The 21659-nt window shown below is 38.7% G+C and overlaps 1 protein-coding gene across 1 annotated transcript in view; it reads right to left on the reverse strand.

Annotated features, from left to right (window-relative positions):
- Positions 1–14192, reverse strand: part of Smp_134080 (inositol transporter) — a gene marked incomplete at its 3' end in the record, with an annotated part of 31063 nt that extends 16871 nt beyond the window's left edge. The window contains exons 1-8 of the mRNA XM_018795374.1: positions 14116–14192; positions 13953–14063; positions 13842–13913; positions 13700–13804; positions 13470–13529; positions 13332–13436; positions 5314–5419; positions 331–411 (exon numbers count right to left, since the gene is read on the reverse strand). Of these exons, the coding sequence (XP_018649694.1) occupies positions 331–411; positions 5314–5419; positions 13332–13436; positions 13470–13529; positions 13700–13804; positions 13842–13913; positions 13953–14024 (601 nt within the window). The 5' untranslated portion in view covers positions 14025–14063; positions 14116–14192. The remainder of the gene's footprint in view (positions 1–330; positions 412–5313; positions 5420–13331; positions 13437–13469; positions 13530–13699; positions 13805–13841; positions 13914–13952; positions 14064–14115) is intronic.
- Between the last annotated feature and the right edge of the window lie 7467 nt (positions 14193–21659).

Here is a 21659-nt window from a genome sequence, read left to right on the forward strand (position 1 = left end):
GCGGGATCGTGGATGCGCACTGCTGAGGAGTCCCACACTACGACGAAACGACCGTCCAGTGCTTCCACGTTTTCCATGGTGGTCTAGTTTCAATTGACTCATGATTTCAACTATGAAAATAACGAATTAGCTATTTCGATTAAATCACAGATATTTATGGCACTGTCAAATATTGGGTTCCAGTTGTTGGTATCTCTATTGAGAAATACATTCATTTTGATAGGAAAGTTAAAAAATGGAACAAATTACTTCAGATCGATCCATTTTCAATGACTATCTCAAAACTGTTTGAGCTTAAATGATTGAAAATTAATTAGTCAATGAACTTACTTATTATAGCCAGTATTAAAGCACCAATTATCATCACGAAAAACTGTAGTGTATCTGTATACAGAACAGCTGCTAATCCACCTGAAATAATTAACAATGAATAAATGAAATCGATTATCGTCATTATGTATAATTATAGACATTATTCTGGACAATATTTTCCATGTGTTTTGGGATCCTCCATATGGATATTGTTCGGTAGCTCAACCGACTTCTGATTCTAGTCTTGTCTTCTCGCCCAAATAGTCAGTTTGAGGGGTTAGTGCGTAGGACGTTGTGTATCAGTATTGGATGTCAGACATTGTTCATCATAACAAAACCATGAACAGTCAGTCGCCTTTCTGTGTACTTCCACAGGCTCTTTACAATCGATTCATAAATAATGTTAACCAAATAATTCAGATAATAAAAATATTTCCTGTTTCACTACTGAAACGAATAAACAAGTATACAAGTTGTTGAGAAATCTTATGCTTCCTAGAAAACTCCATCGTATACCACCTACTTACTTACCTACCTAGAAACTGTTATCGATTACTCCCATATAACACACTCTGACTCGGTAAACATAGAAAAGCTCACCTCGTGTTTTAGATAATAAACATTCAACTTATTAGTCTAACACTAAACAGTCAATCTGCAAAATGTATCCTCATGATTGCTTGTTTTTAACCGGTATAAGCACTCTAGAACTTGCTACACAGCTATCTTAATCATCTCTTTCATTTAGAAACTGATAAAAAAAACAGTTATACCACCCACAGTTTTAATAACCACTGCTTCAACCATTCGCCTACAGAATTCAATATCATAATAAACGAATTACATAACTCTAGTATTTGTCAGAAAAACCAGCAGTCTTCAGGATATAGACCCTCTCAGTTTCGGGAACCCCGTCAAATACCAGACAATGTTATTTGTGTCGTAAACTACATCTTAATGTTCTTGTGCGTGTTGTTACAGATGCGGTGGAGTCAGACAGTTATAGCTGGTTTGCAGACAGATGTTACAGCTGGTGATTGATGAAAACAATTCTAAATGGAGACAAGAATTAAACTCTGAAACTATCGATGTATACAAATGAGTAAAGCAATCTATAATAAACCAAAATATCTGTCTCCTTTTCTAGTTTCATTCGCCACTGCAATCCACGCTCGATGATGATTGTTACAAAATTCACCGAAATCTACCAGTTTATGAACTCTGGAATGTTCAAATTGTTTATCAGTTTAGTCATCAAAACTAGTTAAACTTTATTCAATATTAATACGTGGTTTATGGAACATTAAGGTCATGCATGACATGAGTTATAATTTTCATTTAGTAATGTGAACTGAATAGTTTTCTGTGCTCATCTCTGTTTTTTGCTCTGAATAGAAAACTAAAACAACAGTCTGAAGACCTATATTATTCATGTTGAAATGGTTCGATTGATTACAATCAAGGTATTACGAATATTTATTTCTATTTACTGTGAATTGTTCACCGTTGATAAACAAGGAGGATCTGATACATATGTAAAGGCGAGGATTGGCAAAGCCAGGACAGCATTTCTACAATTGAAGAACATATGGAACTCAAAACAACTGTCAACTTATTTCGAAGTGAGAATCTTCAATACGGATGTCAAGATAGTTCTACTGTATGGAGCTAAAACGTGTAGAACCACTAAATCCATCGTCAAGAAGGTACAAGTATTTATAAACATTTGTTTACGCAAAATACTCGAAATTCACTGGCCGGATACTATCAGTAACAGCGTTTTATGAGAGAGGACAAACCAGATTCCACCTGAAGAAGAAATTAGGAAAAGACGTTGAAAGCGGATCGGACATACATTACGGAAATCACCAAACTGCATCACGAGGCCAGCTCTAACTTGGAATGGTGAAGGGAAGCGGAAAAGAGGAAGGCCAAAGAACACATTACACCGGGAAATAGAAGCAGATATGAAAAGGATGAATAACAACTGGAAAGAATTGGAAAGGATCGGCCAGGACAGGGTTGGATGGAGAATGCTGGTGGGTAGCCTATGCTCCTCGACGAGGGGTAACAGGCATAAGTAAGTACTGTGAATTGTTATCAATATTCTTAATACGTTAAAGTCTCAAATATAAAATTTCACTTTGAAATTCAACTGATCTCTTCTGAACATTAGTCCAACATCATCTGACTAGCACAACTAATAAAATGGAGTAGTAGCTTAGTGATTAATGTGGTCAACTTCTATTCAGTAAGTTTCAGATTCCAACTCTGCTCCACCTATCTTGGATCAGGCAACGACATAGTATCACTAGACCTAGCTTGGATTTCAATGGACTAATCTGTACTTTGCAAGTAAGTTGAGTAAATAAAACAAATACAGTAATCAGATTGAGAATAGTAGCTCAAGCCTAAACGACAAACCAATTCATTTGCGAATAGTTGGAGAATTATTGTGATTTTGATTGAGTTATATTCAGTGGGCTAGGTGTGCGTGGGTGGGTTCTAATGTGAAACTTTCATCGATGTTTTCCAGAAGACATCATCAGAACAAACTTCAGAAGGAAGTTAGCTACTTGGATTTATCCAAATATGACTAGCAGTTCGTTATGTCGACCTTGATTAAATACTGTTCATCCCTATTTTGTCATCGCCTGCATGTTTATCTTGATTGTCTTTCCCTGACCTGAATCTGGAATTTTTAATCGACTCCTCTAATTGATTGATAAATTGGATCGATTTTGATATGTTTATTGATTGTCGATTGAGATGAGTGCCAAGCTTTTAGTAGTCATCTGGTTATCTTGGTTGTTCCTTTGTTGCACACCTCATCATTTTCTCAGTTGAATGTGTCTTTACAATCGTTTATGTGCATTGATGAGTGAAATACATGGGGATTTTCCACAGCTAGTTGGCGTTCATGTAGTTGGTGTGAAGAGGGCAGTGACTTCGTCCGATGTAATGTTACTCGCAGTTAGAGCAGTTTATTGTCTAAACAGTGGTTGGTGTTCTCTCTTTTTTCACTTCATAACTCGGTTCGTATAAAACTGATTGATTTATCAGCTATGCCTACTTCGAAGAGATGCAATAATGTGGATTTCATTTCCCGTAAACTGTTTTTGTCGGTTTTAACATTTAATTTTGTCCCTGCTGATGAGTTTGATAGACATGCTTTGGTGAGGTTGAGTGGATAGATGATGATCTTTTAAAGTCATTTGATACTTTTCATCATTTTCCCATAGTATAGATGTGCTGCAGTGGATCCTCGGCGTCAGTCAGTCACAACGTAGAACTTCGTACGTACATCAGTTCGAGTTGCCATACCACATTAGCACAGAGATGCAGTTGTCCATTCAGATCCCATAGTGGTAGAAGTAGTAAGAGTATAAGCATTATGTGGAAGATTAGGGTTTGAAGATGTTATTCAAGGAGTATAATCCAATGAAATAAATTTGGAAAGAGAAAAAAGATAGGGACATGAAGAATTCAGAAGATTAGAATTTGGTAGAACACAAAGAGTGGATGCACCTTCGCCATTGCAAACAATTTTGAGCCATGTCCTCGAGATTGGAACAAAACGTTAACGTCATTGTAGTTAAATACCCGACCTGATATGTGTGTAGAGTAGTTGTGAATAAACCCAACTTAAATATCATCCCTCGTTCTCTATTATTCGAAATCATTTCCTCCTATTGAACAGTGTCTCTTGTATCTCGACACAACTTGTAGCTGAAATCAAGTCTCCTCTTTTGCTTATCATCTTGTTCGTTTTCTTTTTCTCTGTGGTCGTGTAAGTTATGGAGAATAAAACAAACACACATATGTTCCAGATTCTGTGTTAATGATGACTGAATGACTCGGTTTTGTGAAAAAAATTCACTATACAAGGCTCTCTTGGTACTATCGCGAAACAATGTGACGGTGATAAGTGTTGAAATTGGAGATAATTACTCCTAGACGTAAGCTGAATACTGAGATAACATAGTTCATTTTCATATCCTAGCCCTGTCTACTCCGCAAAGCTTGTCATCAAGATACACAAGTAAAGACCAAAGAATATTAACTTGAGCAAACACCGTATGCATATAAACTATTGTAAAATGACCTCAAAAATGGAGTGAATATTTTCTATCGATTGGGAGAGAAATAGTGTCTTTATGTAATGTATATAGCAAAGATTAGGATGGCTGATATTTTACGGACTAAAATTCCAATTTCCGTACATAAACATAACTCGTAATTTGTTTTGGATTAACGTTCCCGACAAAGTGTTTTAGACGGGTCCCTCTTCGTCTAAATGCCAAATACTGATTCAGCATTCATTTTCATCAATACCTAATCTGGTTACGGGGACTGAAGTAGTTTATGCTTTTGCATAATAGCAGAAACAGGGTTTGAAAGAAAATGGTAGGACAGTATTATTACATTTTTATGTGCATTTTATTTAAGGAGTAGAACTCTGTTAAAAAGCTTCTTCAGAGAAAAGCTACAAATCATTTTCCCAATTGATATCGCTGGTTTTGAAGTTTTTTTCAGCAACTCTAAAACATCATACTGCTTTGCACACATAAAGCGGTAAGTTGAACAGCAAGGATTGATTGCAAATGAATATTTGCATTTTCTAAATACATTGAGATTGAATTAAAAACTTTTATAATGACAAAAATAGACTTGACACTTACGTTTCCTTTTGATACTCGTTAGGAACGATCTTACAACGAAACTCCTATATTTAAGCAAACACAATAGAGTAAACTGAAATGCATAAGGTTGGTCATTTAAATTCATTTTATAAAACTGCCCACACCCATCAAAACAGTATATAAAGCCAACGTACATTGATGATTATGAAACCTACTGATCGACGATTTTATGTATATTTAGGTAGACACAATTCCGGTCCTTCAGAGACACTAATATAACTTATTCAAATAAACGTAACGATTCGAATACATCTTGATACTTGTTTAAAATTTAGAGAAAATACCAACGGAATCTTACCGGTAACAGTAATAAGACCAGTGAGGAAAAGCAGCAAAACTATTGATACCCAAGTATTCCATTTTAATGCTTCAGTTAAAAACAGTGAACCTGAATATAAATTAACCTAAAATCAACAGTTTACAATTATATACTTGCATGAATAATATCAACTAATGGTAACAAATTATTTGTTGAGTACTTGGATCAGCTAATCATCAGAAAAACTCCAGATCTCCTAATTATGCATTGCAATTGGTCGAGTTACGTGTGAAACGTAGTAGAGCATCATAAGACATAGGGTTATTTAGCTATGTCATAAAGTACATAAATGTACATAAAGTAAAAATAGTGTGGTTAATTATCTGAAAATGACATATTTAAACAGCAATAATGTGCAATGAATACCAAGAATTGTATTGAGTCTAAACTCTACAGGTATATGCACAGAGTACAAGAGTTAATAACTCAGTAGTTGTTGGAAATCTCCGAACACTTTCTGATAACAGAACTACAAATTCAAATAAAGTCCAAAAGTTTATTTTGAGCAGACTCCATAATCTAACAGCCGCGTACCAGCCGTCCACCAGCCAGTTTTCCCACTCATTTTTAGATTTAAAAGTGAAATCTAATAAGAAACCTACGAAATAACATTTTGTAGATCAGTGTTTTAACATTTTGTTCTGACTGTAGTTTTCGAAAATACTTGTTACTGAACAGTAACCCATGGAAACGGAATCGATTAGATTAGGGCGCCTGTTATTTCTGCTGGTTGTCCAAATATTAAATAATGTGTTTCGAAGATTTATTACATTCAAATTTTGAGATAGTACATAACAGTTGTAAAGAGTCTGAGCCAAGTCTAGAAATAAGTGTGGTTTAGCTTTATTTACCAAGACAATGTCTTAGCATGCTTTGATGGGATCGACTTTGATTATGTTTGTGGTGCAAGAAATAATAATATTGTTCATCAAAGGAAGCTATCTGACCCCAAAGTCTGGTTGGAAGGAAATGAAGTCCAGAATTTTTAACAATACTAAATAAAACTTATCTTCAAATAATATTTCTTACAAACTCCGCAAAGTATTTTTGATTAACTGTAGAGAGAAATGAAACGTAGTCATTAAGTAGCAAATTTGATCTTCAGATATCGCTTTAGGTTTCAAGATGAACGCAATGTCCTTAACTTCGTATTATTTGTACTTAAGTTACTTTTCGTGACATAGAGTGATTGATTTTCTGACTATATGATGACTGAGACTATTTTGTGCAATACGTCCCAGCTCTTAGAATACATGATAAAGACTGTCTGTTGTATTTATGTTCACACAACCATTTACTTATAATAAGTATGAGTTACAAACCCAAAGGAACGCATTGGCTTGCAAATCCGGAAATTCATTCAATGGCGGATTAAATTAGACCATACTGTCAACAGCCATACTTGGATAGACTTTGATGCTAGTATTCCATCTTTAGCACATATGTTAACTCTGACTATGCTTTGGCACAAACAGGTGTCTGAAAGCGTTCCCAGTAAAAATGCCACTAAGAGATAACATCGGGTATCGGTCTATCAAAAACAAGAAACTGGTTCGATACTAGCTTCGAAACTCACGCTGATGGGCATGACGGAAGCAAACGAGATAGCAAAAGTATTGAGGATGTTTAACGCCAGACAGCCGTTTAGACCGACTAAGTTCACAGTTAGTAAAACTGCCGTAAGGAGGGATAGAAGCTTTGTTTATTTTCGGGCGAACCAATACTTTGGGAATAGTCTTAACTGTCCACTAGTTACGCTTTGGTCACTCACTCTTTCCCATCAGTCTGACTGAGAGATGAACAGAATCTCTTGGTCAATAACATTAGGATTAGCCGTACAAATTGACGATTACCAGGGCATTTCAGTTACTCAATTTTATTGAAATCTATCGCTGCTAACTACTAAGAAATGGTGCGCTTTAAACCTGACTGATGCAGTACTAAAATTAAATGAGTGACGACGTTTGATGACATGGAAAAAAATCGATCTCTTCGGCACAATCACATCGATTCCTCATCTTCAATTAAATTTCAGGTTAAATATCATCCCTCGTTCTCTATTATTCGAAATCATTTCCTCTTATTGAACAGTGTCTCTTGTATCTCGACACAACTTGTAGCTGAAATCAAGTCTCCTCTTTTGCTTATCATCTTGTTCGTTTTCTTTTTCTCTGTGGTCGTGTAAGTTATGGAGAATAAAACAAACACACATATGTTATAGGTTCTGTGTTGATGATAACTAAATAACTAGGGTAAGTGAAGGCAAAGACGAAAGATGGAGCTTCTTCAATATCTTAATTAGCAATGTAAGTGTTTGGGCTGAGTCAACTATCCCCTAAATGCCAAATAGTTCTGAGAAGAATTCTAGTTTAGAGGCGTCGTTGAAGCGACTCCTCAAAAGTAAAATTGTTCGCAGAACTAGATTCATCACTTAAAACTTCCTGAATAAGTCACAAGCGACGCCAAATAGTTCTTCACCGACCGTCTGCAGCAATGCCTACTCTGGCTAGTAGGAGTGAAGTCACTAAGTGTGTTACCAATGGAGGATATGTCAGCGATAAAATTGTAGCTGTAAATAATTCCCCAAAATCAATAGCTCATTAAGTGTTCGACATTGGATGCTGACCATGTTGTTTAAGTGGACTTGTTTAACTGAAGGCTTTCGGTCATGCATCCGTACCAGATCACGTTTCAACACGGCGTTGGACACAGCTCCTACGTTTCATTAGCCAGCTTATAGAAAAGGTCCTCGATATATTGGTAACGAATCAAATATATCTTTCCTGCCTCTTCTCGTCTGACTTCTGATTTCTATCTGACTGCGAACGATCGAATATAGAAGGTGCTACTGGTAGCTAGTTGTAAAACTAGAACATCCGTTGCATCATCATTGGTGAGACCGACGTGATCTGGTACACCAAGTCAATATACTGTGAGTCTGTTCCATTTTGGAATATTATTATTCATTGTTATTCTTTATTTGAATTTTATATATTGTGATATACTTTTTTTCGCGAATTTTTTTTTTCTCGGATATATTTTAATTAGACATTTCTCGTTATCTATATTACTATGACGGAACACTCTCCTAAGGTTCTTAAGTTTAAGTCTATTCCCCCTATTTCGATTCAGTTAACGCCATTTTGGCCCGACAATATCGAGTCCTGGTTCTGCTATGCAGAAGCCGATTTTTGCATGCACGGAATCACGGACTCGCGCACACGTTTCCTCGCGGTTGTTAAGGCGTTACCGCGCGAGTTTAACAGGTACGTAACACCTAGTATGTTTACTAGTGATGTTCCCGAACCTTACGAAACGCTTAAACTATCGATTTTAAAACGCGGAGACCTAACTGATCGACAACGGTTAGACCAACTCCTTAACAATATCGACTTGCAACATGGTTCTGCGACGGACATGTTGCTTAGAATGAGAGAAGTCATCGGCCAACGAACTTTCGATGATGGCCTATTTAGACAACTTTTCTTGTCTAAACTCCCTCAACAGGTGCAGGCAGTGCTTGTTTCATCTCAAAACAATGCCATAGATGAACTAGCTGCATCTGCCTATCGAATCTTGGAAATCACCAAATTTTCTAAGGCCGAGGTTTTTTCCATCAAAGAAAAACCCCAATCGACCTCGACTGACATGGCCGAACTATGTCACACGCTTACAAGATATCTTAGAGTTCGTAATGACCGTAGTCGGTCAAAATCCTCACGTAGGATCGTTTCACGTAAGAGATCTGTCTCTCGACCACGAGAGACAGACAACCCCGACTGGTGCTGGTATCATAACCAGTACGGTAAGTCTTCCAGAAATTGCAGGAAGCCCTGCAATTATCCGACTCCAAAATCGAGTGACACGAAACACAGTTCGGGAAACTTCCCAGCCGGCACGCGTTAACGGCAACCGTAGCCGGCGAACATAGCCGTCTGTTATACGTCACGGATGTGACTACGAAAGTTCGCTACCTCGTCGACACCGGCGCAGAAGTTAGCGTTCTTCCCGCGAACTCCAACGACAGACTTCACGAGTCTGTTTTAAGTTTACAGGCGGCAAACGGAAAGCCGATCGCTACTTACGGTAAAAGGTACGTCTACCTTAACGTGGGTTTACGCAAACCCATACACTGGATTTTCGTGGTTGCAGATGTCTCCATGCCAATCATTGGTATAGACCTGTTACAACACCACAATCTACTCATCGATACACGCTCACGAAGGTTAATAGATGGAAACACTAAACTATCTGTTTGCGTAACTCCTTGTTCTGGTTGCAGGTTATCCCCAGTCACGATTAAGCATACCATAGACCCCTCGTACCAATCAGTACTCGACAAATACCCCGGGATATACCAATCGCAATCGAAATTACCTTGTGTAACCAGCAATGTTACACATCACATCTCGACTACAGGACCACCTGTATTTTCGAAAGCCCGAAGACTCGCTCCCGAGAAGCTTAGGTTAGCTAAAAACGAATTCGACCACATGATGGACCTAGGGATAATTCGACCATCGAACAGTCCATGGGCATCCCCATTGCACATGGTCCCTAAAAAGGACAGCAATGATTGGCGGCCAACTGGTGATTATCGGCGTCTGAATACTAAAACCATTCCCGATCGTTACCCGCTGCCTCATATTCACGATTTGACAGCTACCTTGAAAGGTACAACTGTCTTTTCGAAAATCGACTTGGTTAAAGCTTATAACCAAATACCGATGGCACCTGACGACATTCCAAAAACCGCCATCATCACTCCTTTCGGTCTTTACGGATTTCTACGAATGCCTTTTGGTTTAAGAAATGCGGCTCAAACCTTCCAAAGGTTTATCGATGATGTCTTCCGAGGTCTCAATTTCGTACATGCGTATGTTGATGACTGTCTAATAGCAAGTCTGGACAGAGAATCGCATCTCAAGCATCTGGACATCGTTTTCGATCGACTCCAAAGGCATGGCATTACTGTAAACATTCAGAAATGCCAAATCGGAACCGACTCCTTAGACTTCTTAGGACACACTATTGATGCCCAAGGCATCCGACCCCTTAGGAGCAAAGTGGCGGCCATTCTGGATTACCCAGAACCGACCACGATCAAGCACTTACGAACTTTTAACGGACTTGTAAGTTTCTATAGACGGTTCATACCCAAATGCGCATCCCTTATGAAATCGTTAACCGATCAGCTTCGTGGAAATGCAAAATCAATTAGTCTAGACGACATTGCTCGAAAAGCATTCTCCACAGTTAAGGAACACATTGCTAAAGCAACCCTGCTTGCTCATCAGGACACTCAGGCGCCCATTAGTATCGCAGTAGGCGCATCCGACTCAGCAATCGGAGGAGTCTTACAACAATGGGTTAACAACTCGTGGCAACCTTTAGGATTTTTCTCCAGACGGTTGCTAGACGCGGAATCTAGGTACAGCACGTTCGGTAGGGAACTCCTAGCTATGTATTGTGCTGTACGGCATTTCCAACATTCCATCGAAGGAAGAGAATTCACGCTTTTTACCGATCACAAACCTCTTACCTTCTCTTTAAGTTCATCTTCAGACAAGTACTCACCGCGAGAGTCTCGACAACTCGACTACATTTCGCAGTTTACTTCAGACATACAACACATTTCTGGAGCTAACAATGTAGTCGCAGACGCCTTGTCTCGAATTAGTTCCTTGAACAGTTTCCAAGGACTCGACCTTCTTAAACTCGCTCAGCTTCAAAAAGAAGACATTGATCTTCAGCATGAGTTATCCTCGACAACTCTTAAACTACGTATTAAGCAGATGGGAACAGGTAAGGAAACCTTACTTTGCGACACATCTACAAGTTGGGATCGTCCAATAGTACCAAAACATTATCGACGCAACGTCTTCAATACGTTGCACAATCTTTCTCATCCAGGTGCTCGTGCAACAGTCAAACTTATAGCCGAACGCTTTTGTTGGCCTGGCATGAATAAAGACGTGAGGGAGTGGGCACGCTCCTGTGTAAGCTGTCAGAACTCTAAGGTCATAAGACACAACAAATGTCCCTTAGGCTCTTTCAAGACCCCTGACGCTCGTTTCGACCACGTCCATCTAGATTTGGTAGGACCCTTACCCGACTCGAACGGATACTCATATCTCCTAACATGCGTAGACCGTTTTACTCGATGGCCAGAAGCAGTACCGATTAAGGACATTACTGCTGAAACCGTGGCCCGTGCTTTCGTCGAACGATGGGTAGCAAATTTCGGCTGCCCTTCCACGATCACTACAGACCGCGGACGCCAGTTTGAATCTGGGCTTTTCCGTTGTCTGACCACACTATTAGGAATCACGCGTTTCCGAACGACCGCCTACCACCCACAAGCAAACGGGTTGGTAGAACGTTTTCATCGACAACTAAAAGCTTCATTATCAGCTACAAACGTTTCACAGTGGACAGACGCTCTTCCGCTCGTCTTGCTAGGTATCCGCAATGCAGTGAAAGCTGACATTGGATACACGGCATCTCAACTCGTTTACGGAACGACACTCCGACTCCCAGGAGAATCCGTGGATCCTTCAGCTTCTTCATTGAAGATGGATCTAAACTCTTACACGAGTAGGCTTATAAACGCTATGCGTTCAGTTAAACCTGCTCACACTCGACCTCAATCAACTGATGTTTTCGTTCAACCCGAATTACGACATAGTACACACGTCTTCGTTTGTCGAGACTCACATCGACGACCCCTCGAATCAGCATACGAAGGACCCTTCAAAGTTCTCCAACGCGAACCTAAGTACTATGTAGTAGATAAGAACGGTACGAACGATAGCATCAGTATCGACCGACTCAAAGCAGCGTACTTAGAAGGAAACCCTAGCTACGTCGATTTTCCTTCGGTACAAGCAAACGACACAGTTACTACACTCGTAGTACCCTACACGACAGCCGACACACAACTTGATACTTCGTCAACGTCGATAGATAAACCTAAAACAACGCGTTCTGGAAGACGAGTAAGATTTCCAGAACATCTTAATGAATATTGCACGTAGGACATAAGCTTTATCTTGAATTACCCTTTCATAGTTTATTATAAAATTTTTTTTAATATGCTCATTTTTTTTATTTATATAAAAAAAAACATTTTTATCTTTTTTTGAGCGTATATATATATATTTTTATATATAAAAAAAACTAAAACAAAACCATTTTTTTCCGATCGCTTTTACGCTTTTTGTAAGTGTATTAGTTTATTCATTTTTTTTCCCGCTCACCTTGTGTCCCTACGCAAGTACGAGTGTATTTTTGACATGCACTCACACGTTCTATTTTTCCTCTTTTCCAGGACGGCTGGAAAAGAACAACGAAGTTTCGCAAGGAACCGGAATTTTTCATTGTACTATATTTCTTTATTGCTATGTTGTACATTTTGGTCCCGTAGTTTAAGGAAAGACGACCAGACGCTGCTAAACGAAGCAAGCTATCAGAAGAGTGTTTACCAACGACAAACTCGTTGGGTTTAAACTTCTGGCTGGTCACGTCTTAGGGGCATCACTACCTCACTAGGGGGGGAGTGATCTGTAGCTGTAAATAATTCCCCAAAATCAATAGCTCATTAAGTGTTCGACATTGGATGCTGACCATGTTGTTTAAGTGGACTTGTTTAACTGAAGGCTTTCGGTCATGCATCCGTACCAGATCACGTTTCAACACGGCGTGGGACACAGCTCCTACGTTTCATTAGCCAGCTTATAGAAAAGGTCCTCGATATATTGGTAACGAATCAAATATATCTTTCCTGCCTCTTCTCGTCTGACTTCTGATTTCTATCTGACTGCGAACGATCGAATATAGAAGGTGCTACTGGTAGCTAGTTGTAAAACTAGAACATCCGTTGCATCATCAAAATCTTTGTATAGATATATGTTAAATAAGCATACAAATAACTACATGAATACATCTCAAATGGTCAAAAAATACAGAGTTGAATAAGTTAAAATCTATCAACTTACAGAAATCTTTGTAAAAATATATAGTATGAGAGACAAAAGAGCGAGATACATATGTATTCTTTCTCCGCCATATCGTTTCTTCATGTATTCTGGCAATGTAAATACCTAGAAGATATCATATGAATCAAAAAAACGTACTCCACTCGCAATATACACCGGCAGGAAAACCCATCCAAGAAGTTGAAGTAAAATTGACGCCTTAAAAGTAAAGTACAGCACGTTATTTTATCAAAAGATTGTGGCGTAAAAATGGCCGGGTGATGAGACTTTTATAACTTATATACTAAACAAATGACATAGCAATAGGATAACATCTTGCTAACAGTCCGCTTTTATGTAATAAGTGAGTTACTGAAAACTTTACTCACATTTAGTTCAAAAGCGCCAACTGCTATGCCAGCTGCCGCTCCTGACCCAGCTAAACCGATAAAATGTTCGCTTCCAATGTTGCTAGCAAATAATGATGCACCAACCTTTTTTACTATTTATTAACCAATATAGTAGACTTACAGGAAGCCATGTCATAAACCGGCCTGCTAAAAAATAACCAGTAACAGTTCCTCTTCTAGAGGCGAACAATGCCTGATAAAACCATTATTTACGACTCACACTGGAACTTACGTATATCCCAGTACCCAATAAAGCTGCAAAATATATCACAAGGACTATAATATCCAATACATTGAGGTTCATTATTTGCAGGCTGTTTAACTAAAATTATACAACTAAGGCCTAGGAAAAATGAACAGCACCAATCTTAAGTAATGAACAATAATAAACCTACGAAATTCGGTGTGACTTTCGAGTGAGCTCTAGCTGATATCTATTACCTTATACACCAATCAAACAACGTCTCATTTACTCCAGCAGAATTCCTAACCGTCACACTGAACAGTGTGAATGTAATAACTAAATTTGAATGATTAAAACACTCTCGCACGTGAATGATCCAATCGATTTTGATGGGCTAATGTAAGACAATAATATCTTTGAGTTTACATTTTGTTGTTTCAGTACTGTTCTAAGTCTCTCGTAATGTCCAGTGTACGGTAGTCAAGCCACTCCACTGCACCAATTCTAGTTATTTTGGTAATTATTTGTGGGTTTCTGTATCTTGGAATCTAAGTGAATTCATTTGCTTCATGACATCCGCGTTTCTATATTAGCGACTATCACATTATCAGCCTGTAGGTTTGTCGGTTAGGACGTGGAAAAATAATAGACAAACAATTTGAATGCACAAGGACTAATAGTAAACGACTGTCTGAAGAAATCTAATTGTAGCAGCACATAAATCTCAAAAATAGTTTTCTAAGTCTTCAACATCGATGCTGATCTCAATAGCTTTACTGGACACACACCATACCAGATGACATTTGGATAAGCCATACTTGACAACTTATTGCAAATAGTCAGCGTGGTTTGCGTACACTTCAGAACATCAGTCATTGTTCAAAAATACTTGCTCACCTATTCAGTCCCGGCTTTCGATTTGTAAGGCTTCAGGCTGCTTGTATAAGAAGAGTTTGAAGGTTGCTGTGTCATTTTCATGATTAATCAATTTACTAATAATGTAAACAATGTGAGGAGACATAAATGTGCTGGCAAAATGTAAACAGAGGTGACAAGAGGCACAAGAAAAATCAGCTGATGATATGTGCTAATGATGATGGTAGATAAGTTACGTGACGTACATCGGGTAGAGCTAGTGCAAGTGAGAGACAGTGATCCTCGTGTTTACCAAGTTCCTTCTTGGAGCTCTCTAGTGAAGTAACTATGGTTGCTTCTGCTAGAGGAGCATTCAAAATGGAGAATGGGTGTAGGAGCACCTTAACTTTCACCACGTTATGTGCCTTTTTTAGGAGTCACACGTATAGCATCCTGTTGAGGTGATGTCAGGTGCATTGGATGTTTCAAGCCACTTCAGTTCACCTCTTATTATCCTACAGACCAAACATAAGAATCCTAAACATCAAGGTCCATCTCCGAAGGATTAGTTTCTCAATCCGGCTATCCACTCTGTTGTTTGTTCCTGTACTTCATCTATGAGACTTACATCTTTCAAGATGAGTGGGGGTAGGAACCTTGTGAACTTCGAGGTGAGCTCCATACATCTATTACGACTACATCCTCAACGTATTTTCAGCCGGTTTCCAAGCTCTTCATGGCCGATTACCCTGGGTAGCGCAGTATGGAAACGATTTTGAGGAAATCATGGCTTGTCATGTAAAGCTGGAGGTCTCGTATGAGATTGGAAGTTCACCATTGACATTGTGGATGGTTCGGCATTGCTTTGGCAAGTTTCGCCGACTGTTCATGTGAACAGTCGGTTCGCTGGCTAACCTAATTTATTCTCACTGATGGTTGCTTCTCAGTATTCTCAAGGGCCATTGTCACTGGAACATTGTAAGACATATCATTATTGCTAACAGTAATGAGTTTGACTGTCGTGTAAGTGGAATGGGTCAACTTTGACCTGTTCATTCTGTGCGTAATTGATTTAGGCGGTCATTGATCGGAATAATTATACATGTGATGTGAATGTGTATATGAATGGTGCGAATGGTCCACCAGGGTGCTTGGTGCCTGTGTGGTTGCGCCACAGGATTGAGATGTACTATTCAGATTGCAGCGTTAAAGCCTATATGGTGTTTGGTTCTTCTGTGAAACGGGGTTGAGCTGTACTGCTCGGATCATAAAGTTTAGTCGTGGATGGTATCTGGTTCTCCTGAAAGTGGGATTGAGCTGTACTGCTCGGGTAAAGCCTTTGAGGTGTCTAGCTCTCCTGTGAAACGGGGTTGAGCTGTATTGCTTGGGCTGTCACGTGATCATAAAGTTTAGTCCTTGGTGGTGTCTGGTTCTCCTGGAAACCAATGCAAAATTACCCTGACTCTCAAGGGTACATTGTACAACTGTAAGCTTGTCTTTTGAGACTGGATGTTCATAATGTTACATATTGATACACAAAATGTTTGTCTAATGTTCATCACCAGTTTTCATACTACTGTGAAGTCATTTGAGACCCTCAGTAAATCATCTTACTTCACGAAACTTCATATCTTAACGGCTTCGACATAGATTAAAGTCAACCAGCCAACGTTATAAGGATACCACAAGTATTCGGCGTTTGCCAACACCTTAACCAGTACCACCTTTTGTAATCAAAACGTTCCAACTCAGTGAAATCAGAAGTCAGAAGCGAAGAAGTTAAAAAACATATTTGATAAGCTATTGATGTACAGAGAAGCGATCAATCTAAGCTGCCTAGTGGTTGTAGATGTGTAGCGCAGAGTACAAACTTGTGATGTGGTACGGATGCGCGACCGAACGCCTTTAGCAAGGTGAGCCCATTAAAACTAATGAGGTCAGCATCAAATGTTACAGACTTACAAAGCTATTGATTTTTGGAACTTATTGACCACTGCAATCATCTAGGGAAACGGTACCAAAAGGGAAGACAAGTGTAGTGAACAAAACACTTGTTGGGGACAATCGAATGTATTTAAGCAAAAATTACAGACTATCTCAGTAAATTCTGATAACCAAACAATGAACAGTCAATTTGCAAATTAACAACCAATTGTTTCAATCTTCTCTGTTTCTTCTCTAATTTCATTGCTCATGCATTTTCCAAACGATTGCGCTTCATTTCAGTTCTTTGCACATCGGTCTTCTGGCAAAATACATTCTATGTCTGACCAACACCATATACTACTTATATAGATATAAGTAGACCACACCACACAAGGAATGGTCCTTGACTGATTCTTTCCGGCTTATATACATACTGTGAACCTCAACGAACAATATTTATGGAAATAAATAAGCTATATATGGTTGGATTTTATTTTTATAACCATTCTTTAGGGAACAGCATGAATAGACTTCTTTCGTTTATCGAACTTCTTTTAGAATATATCCAAAGCGAGAGTTATAGTCAGAGCATTCTAGTCATTGACCCTTTGATGTAATAACTAGTCAACATGGAATTAAAGAGCGAAAACATTTTGGAGCGACACTCTGAAATGCAAGGAAAATGCGAACGAAATCAGAACTCCTCAAATGATTTGAAAATTGAGATCAATATGTGACCTGAGATGCAACTGAGGAACTAGATTTAACAGCATGACTAGCATTATCTAAAGGTCCAGACACTTCTGAGATGAATTAATGATTTGTCTGCTTTCCTTAGTTGACCGCTGGGCACAACTGCTGCCGTAGATCCATTCAAGTGTAATTTTCAGCTTAATTATATCAACTGTCTAGGATATATTGTAGATGCTAAGAGTTTTAAACCTGATGTTAGTCGTCTATCTCTATTGATTCAAGCACCGTCACCTACGAATATCAAAACACCACATCACGGATTGTCGCTCTTCATTCCTATTCCGGATTTATTTCCAACTTTATAAAAGTGCTGTTCTGACTTAGTTACTTCCCTACTTAAGCCTGTTGCCCTCAACTGAGCATAGACCGCCGACCAGCATTCCCTAACTCACTCTGTCCTGGGCCTTCCTTTATAGCTCCTTCCAGTTGTTGTTCATTCTTCTCATATCTGTTTCCATTTCTCGGCGTAATGTGTCCTTTTGTCTTCCCCTCCTCCTTTGACCTTCAGGATTCCATGTGAGGGCTTGCCTTGCGACGCGGTTGGGTGCTTTCTTCAATGTGCACCTATCCACCAACAGCGTTTCTTCCTGATTTCTTCCTCCACCGGATGGAATATGGTTTGTTGTCTCCCACAGTAACTTGTTGCTGATAGTGTCTGGCCAACGGATCTGAAGTATTTTGCGTGGACAACTGTTAATAAACACTTGTATCTTCTGGATAATGGCTTTCGTAGTTCTCCACGTCTCCGCCTCATACAGTAGAACTGTCTTGACATTTGTATTGAAAATTCTGAACATGGTGTTGGTTAACAATTGTTTTGAGTTCCAGATGTTCTTCAATTGTAGGTATGCTGCTCTTGCTTTGCCGATCCGTACCTTCACATCTGCATCAGATCCACCGTGTTCATGAGTGATGCTGCCTAGTTATGTAAAGGTTTCCACATCCTCCAAAGCTTCTCCGTCAAGTGTGATTCGATTGGTGCATAGTGTGTTGCATCAGAGAATCTTGCTTTTCCCTTTGTGTATGTTGAGACCTACTGCTGCTACACTGGTTGTCTTCTGCATTTGTTGTTGCGTGTATGATGGAAGAGCCAGGTCATCTACAAGGTCTAAATCGTCAAGCTGCATCCTAGCTGTCCATTGTATCCCGTGCCTCTCCCGAGATGTTGATGCCTTCATGATCCAGTCGATCACCAGGAGAAAGAGAAAGGTTGAGACTAAACGACCTTGCCTGACACCGGTCTTTACCTCGAATGAGTCGGTGAGTTATCCTCCATGAACGATTTGGCAGTTTAACCCACCATAGGAATTCAGTGTGATATTGACTATCTTCTCAGGCATGCCGTAGTGTTGAAGAAGCCTCCATAGTGTTGTCCTGTCTACACTGTCGAATGCTTTCTCAAAATCAATGAAGTTGATGAAGAGTTATGAATTCCATTCACTTGATTGTTCCAAAATGATCCATAGAGTTGCGGCTTGGTCTGTACACGATCGATCCTTACGGAATCCAGTCTGATGATCTATAAGTTTGGCGTCTACGGAGTCCTTCATTCTTTTTAACAATACCCTGTTGAAGACTTTTCCTGGTATTGAGAGAAGAGTGATCCTCTTGTAGATCTTACACTTGCTGAGATCGTCTTTTTGGCATTTTGTTCAGAAGTCCTTCTTTCTAGTCTGTTGCTACTTGTTCTTCATCCCAAATCTTGGGAGGTTCGTGGGCGCTAATTCATTGTCAATAATAATAATATATTCTGAAAATAATATTTACAGAATTCACACCAGTTTACAGGCATGATCAGTTTGATATTAACAGCAACATTTAATGTAGAGAACAAACATGAAATATAAAATTGTTTTATGTTTGCTGGTTCAGTAATTGATAAGTAGTTTATATATGGCATATATCACAGCAAGCCAATGCAACACCAGGGAACTTTTAATTTTTTCTTAAGTGGATAGCCTGATGATTTATGAACGTATTTCTTTAAGGTTATTTCCAGTGCCAGAACGAGTTATTGATAAATATCTACAACTAGAGAAAGTTAGATAAAAGCAAAGAACACGGAACAACAAAACAATGATTGCCACAATATGCCGGTCAGGTTACCACTGTTTATGTTAGATATTATTCAATGGGGCTGGTCGATTTAGGAGTTCCATGAAGTGCTCTACCCACCTGTTTCTTTTTTCTTCAGTGTTGGCAATTACTTTGCCTTCCTTGATTTTCACTGGTCGTTCTTGTTTATGACAATTTCCAGCGAGCTACTATCCTGATATTCTCAGACCAAAAAGGAGGCTTTAAATGTGGTTTAAGCAGTGACAAGGCTACAGAAATGTTTGTTTGGTGTAAAATTCCACATCGTTATCAAGCGCCAGTCGTTTAATTTGATTTAACATCCAAACAAGTCACTTAATCGGTTGTCCGCTGCCATAGTCTAGAGATGAAATTTCGGGTTGAAAGGTTGTGATTTTACAGAAAAATAGTTAAACATAACTAGCGACTACCAAGTTAGTGTTGAATATAATATGTTTCTCTTGAGAGCAAAATGCTTTCTAACAGTGCTATATTGTAATTTCAAGCTATTAATTACTTCTTGTCCCAAAGATGGTCGCGGGAGTGGTTTATATCAAACATATATAGCCAGTGTAAGTGAAAATATATACATGTTAAGGAGTACGAGACACATCGCAAATTTTAAAGCAAAATAGCAAAACGTGTCTGCATTATTTCCGGAATTTAGATAATTCAGTAGTTTTGACGGGTAGAAAGCCTATTATGACAGATAGTATAGGTCGGAAAAGGACCAGATTAAACATTAACTAGTGTAACCAATTCCAGAGTGCGTGATGCTGTTGACTTTGTCACTCAGTTGATTCAACCCAAATAAATATTTGACTCTAGCCATATGAGAGACCTGAAACAAACTTAAGATTGCAGAAACTGGATAGCTTAAAATCATCTTAAGTTTGTGGGCTTTTGTCATTGTTGTTTGGCAATAGAATTTGAAAGTCGAAAATTAGACAGGCAGTCCTCAGAAAAGAAGATGTCAAGGGAGAGTCCATAGTCTAAAATAAAGTAAAATGCTAGGCAAAGAAACAAGATGAAGAATTAGGCTCAGATAACTAGTCCTTGTTTTCAATAATTGACAGTTTATATATAATCATATCAATCAAGCCCCATGTTTGCTAGTGGTTGATACCTTAATAAACACGCCTATTTCACTGGAACATGTACATGCCACCAAAGCCCATCAGTCAACCATCACAGCTATTTGTCAATATAGATGACCAGTTATTAGTATCGATAGGTCTAGTAAGCCATGAGCACTAATCAATATTTAAATATGACAATACACCTGAGAACTAGTCAACAGACTAATAGAAAAATGGGTTAGCATAAGTAGAAACCAACCGATAAGGTTAAAGTGAATATGAGAATTGATGATAGCCTGCGTTATTATGGTATGGTTCAGTATTAGCACCTTTATCTCTGTTACCATAATAAAAGACCTAATCCCCCAAATTACAGATTTGTCATACTGTGATTACCTAATCTGTAGTGCCGTGCTTCGATAATAGTTCACTTCGATAACCGTTATTATACCGATCTTAACGGTGTATAAAATCAGAAGGCAAAAGGAAGCGGCAACTACATTTTTATCGATGAATGATGCAAATCAGAAAGCTGTGGGCACATGAGCAAGTGTAAGCGAGCGAAGCAAAGATGACGCATAGTGGAGATGGCTGAGAAGCCAACTCGCTATGAGCAAGCATTACTCAATATTTATAATCAGACAAAAATGAATGACAGACATATGATTGAATAGGATACGAAGGGTACACATATACGCTCATATAAAAGTATAGTCAAGGTTAATAAGCGAATAATTAACAAGACCAAAATATGACTCATAATGTATAGGAGAATTGGCTAGGCCAGTAACTAGAATGAAGTATATGGGCTTAACATGACAAACGATACCACATAGCCCCCTTGTAGAAAATAGCACATTTATAAAAAAATGTCTGTTTTCGAAAAATAACACTGAAGCGGCATGTGGGTAACGTCAAAATGTGGGAAAAAATGGTACAATATCTGATAAATTACAGTGTCATGTGAGGGGTGAGTGTATTAAACGAAAGTGTTATACTTATGTAAAAATGTAAATGAATATTCTCAAAATAAGGACAGAAATGGAAATGTTACCATGTGATTATGAGT

This window comes from Schistosoma mansoni, chromosome 2 (assembly GCF_000237925.1).
Source record: "Schistosoma mansoni strain Puerto Rico chromosome 2, complete genome".
In the NCBI taxonomy this organism is placed as follows: domain Eukaryota; kingdom Metazoa; phylum Platyhelminthes; class Trematoda; order Strigeidida; family Schistosomatidae; genus Schistosoma; species Schistosoma mansoni.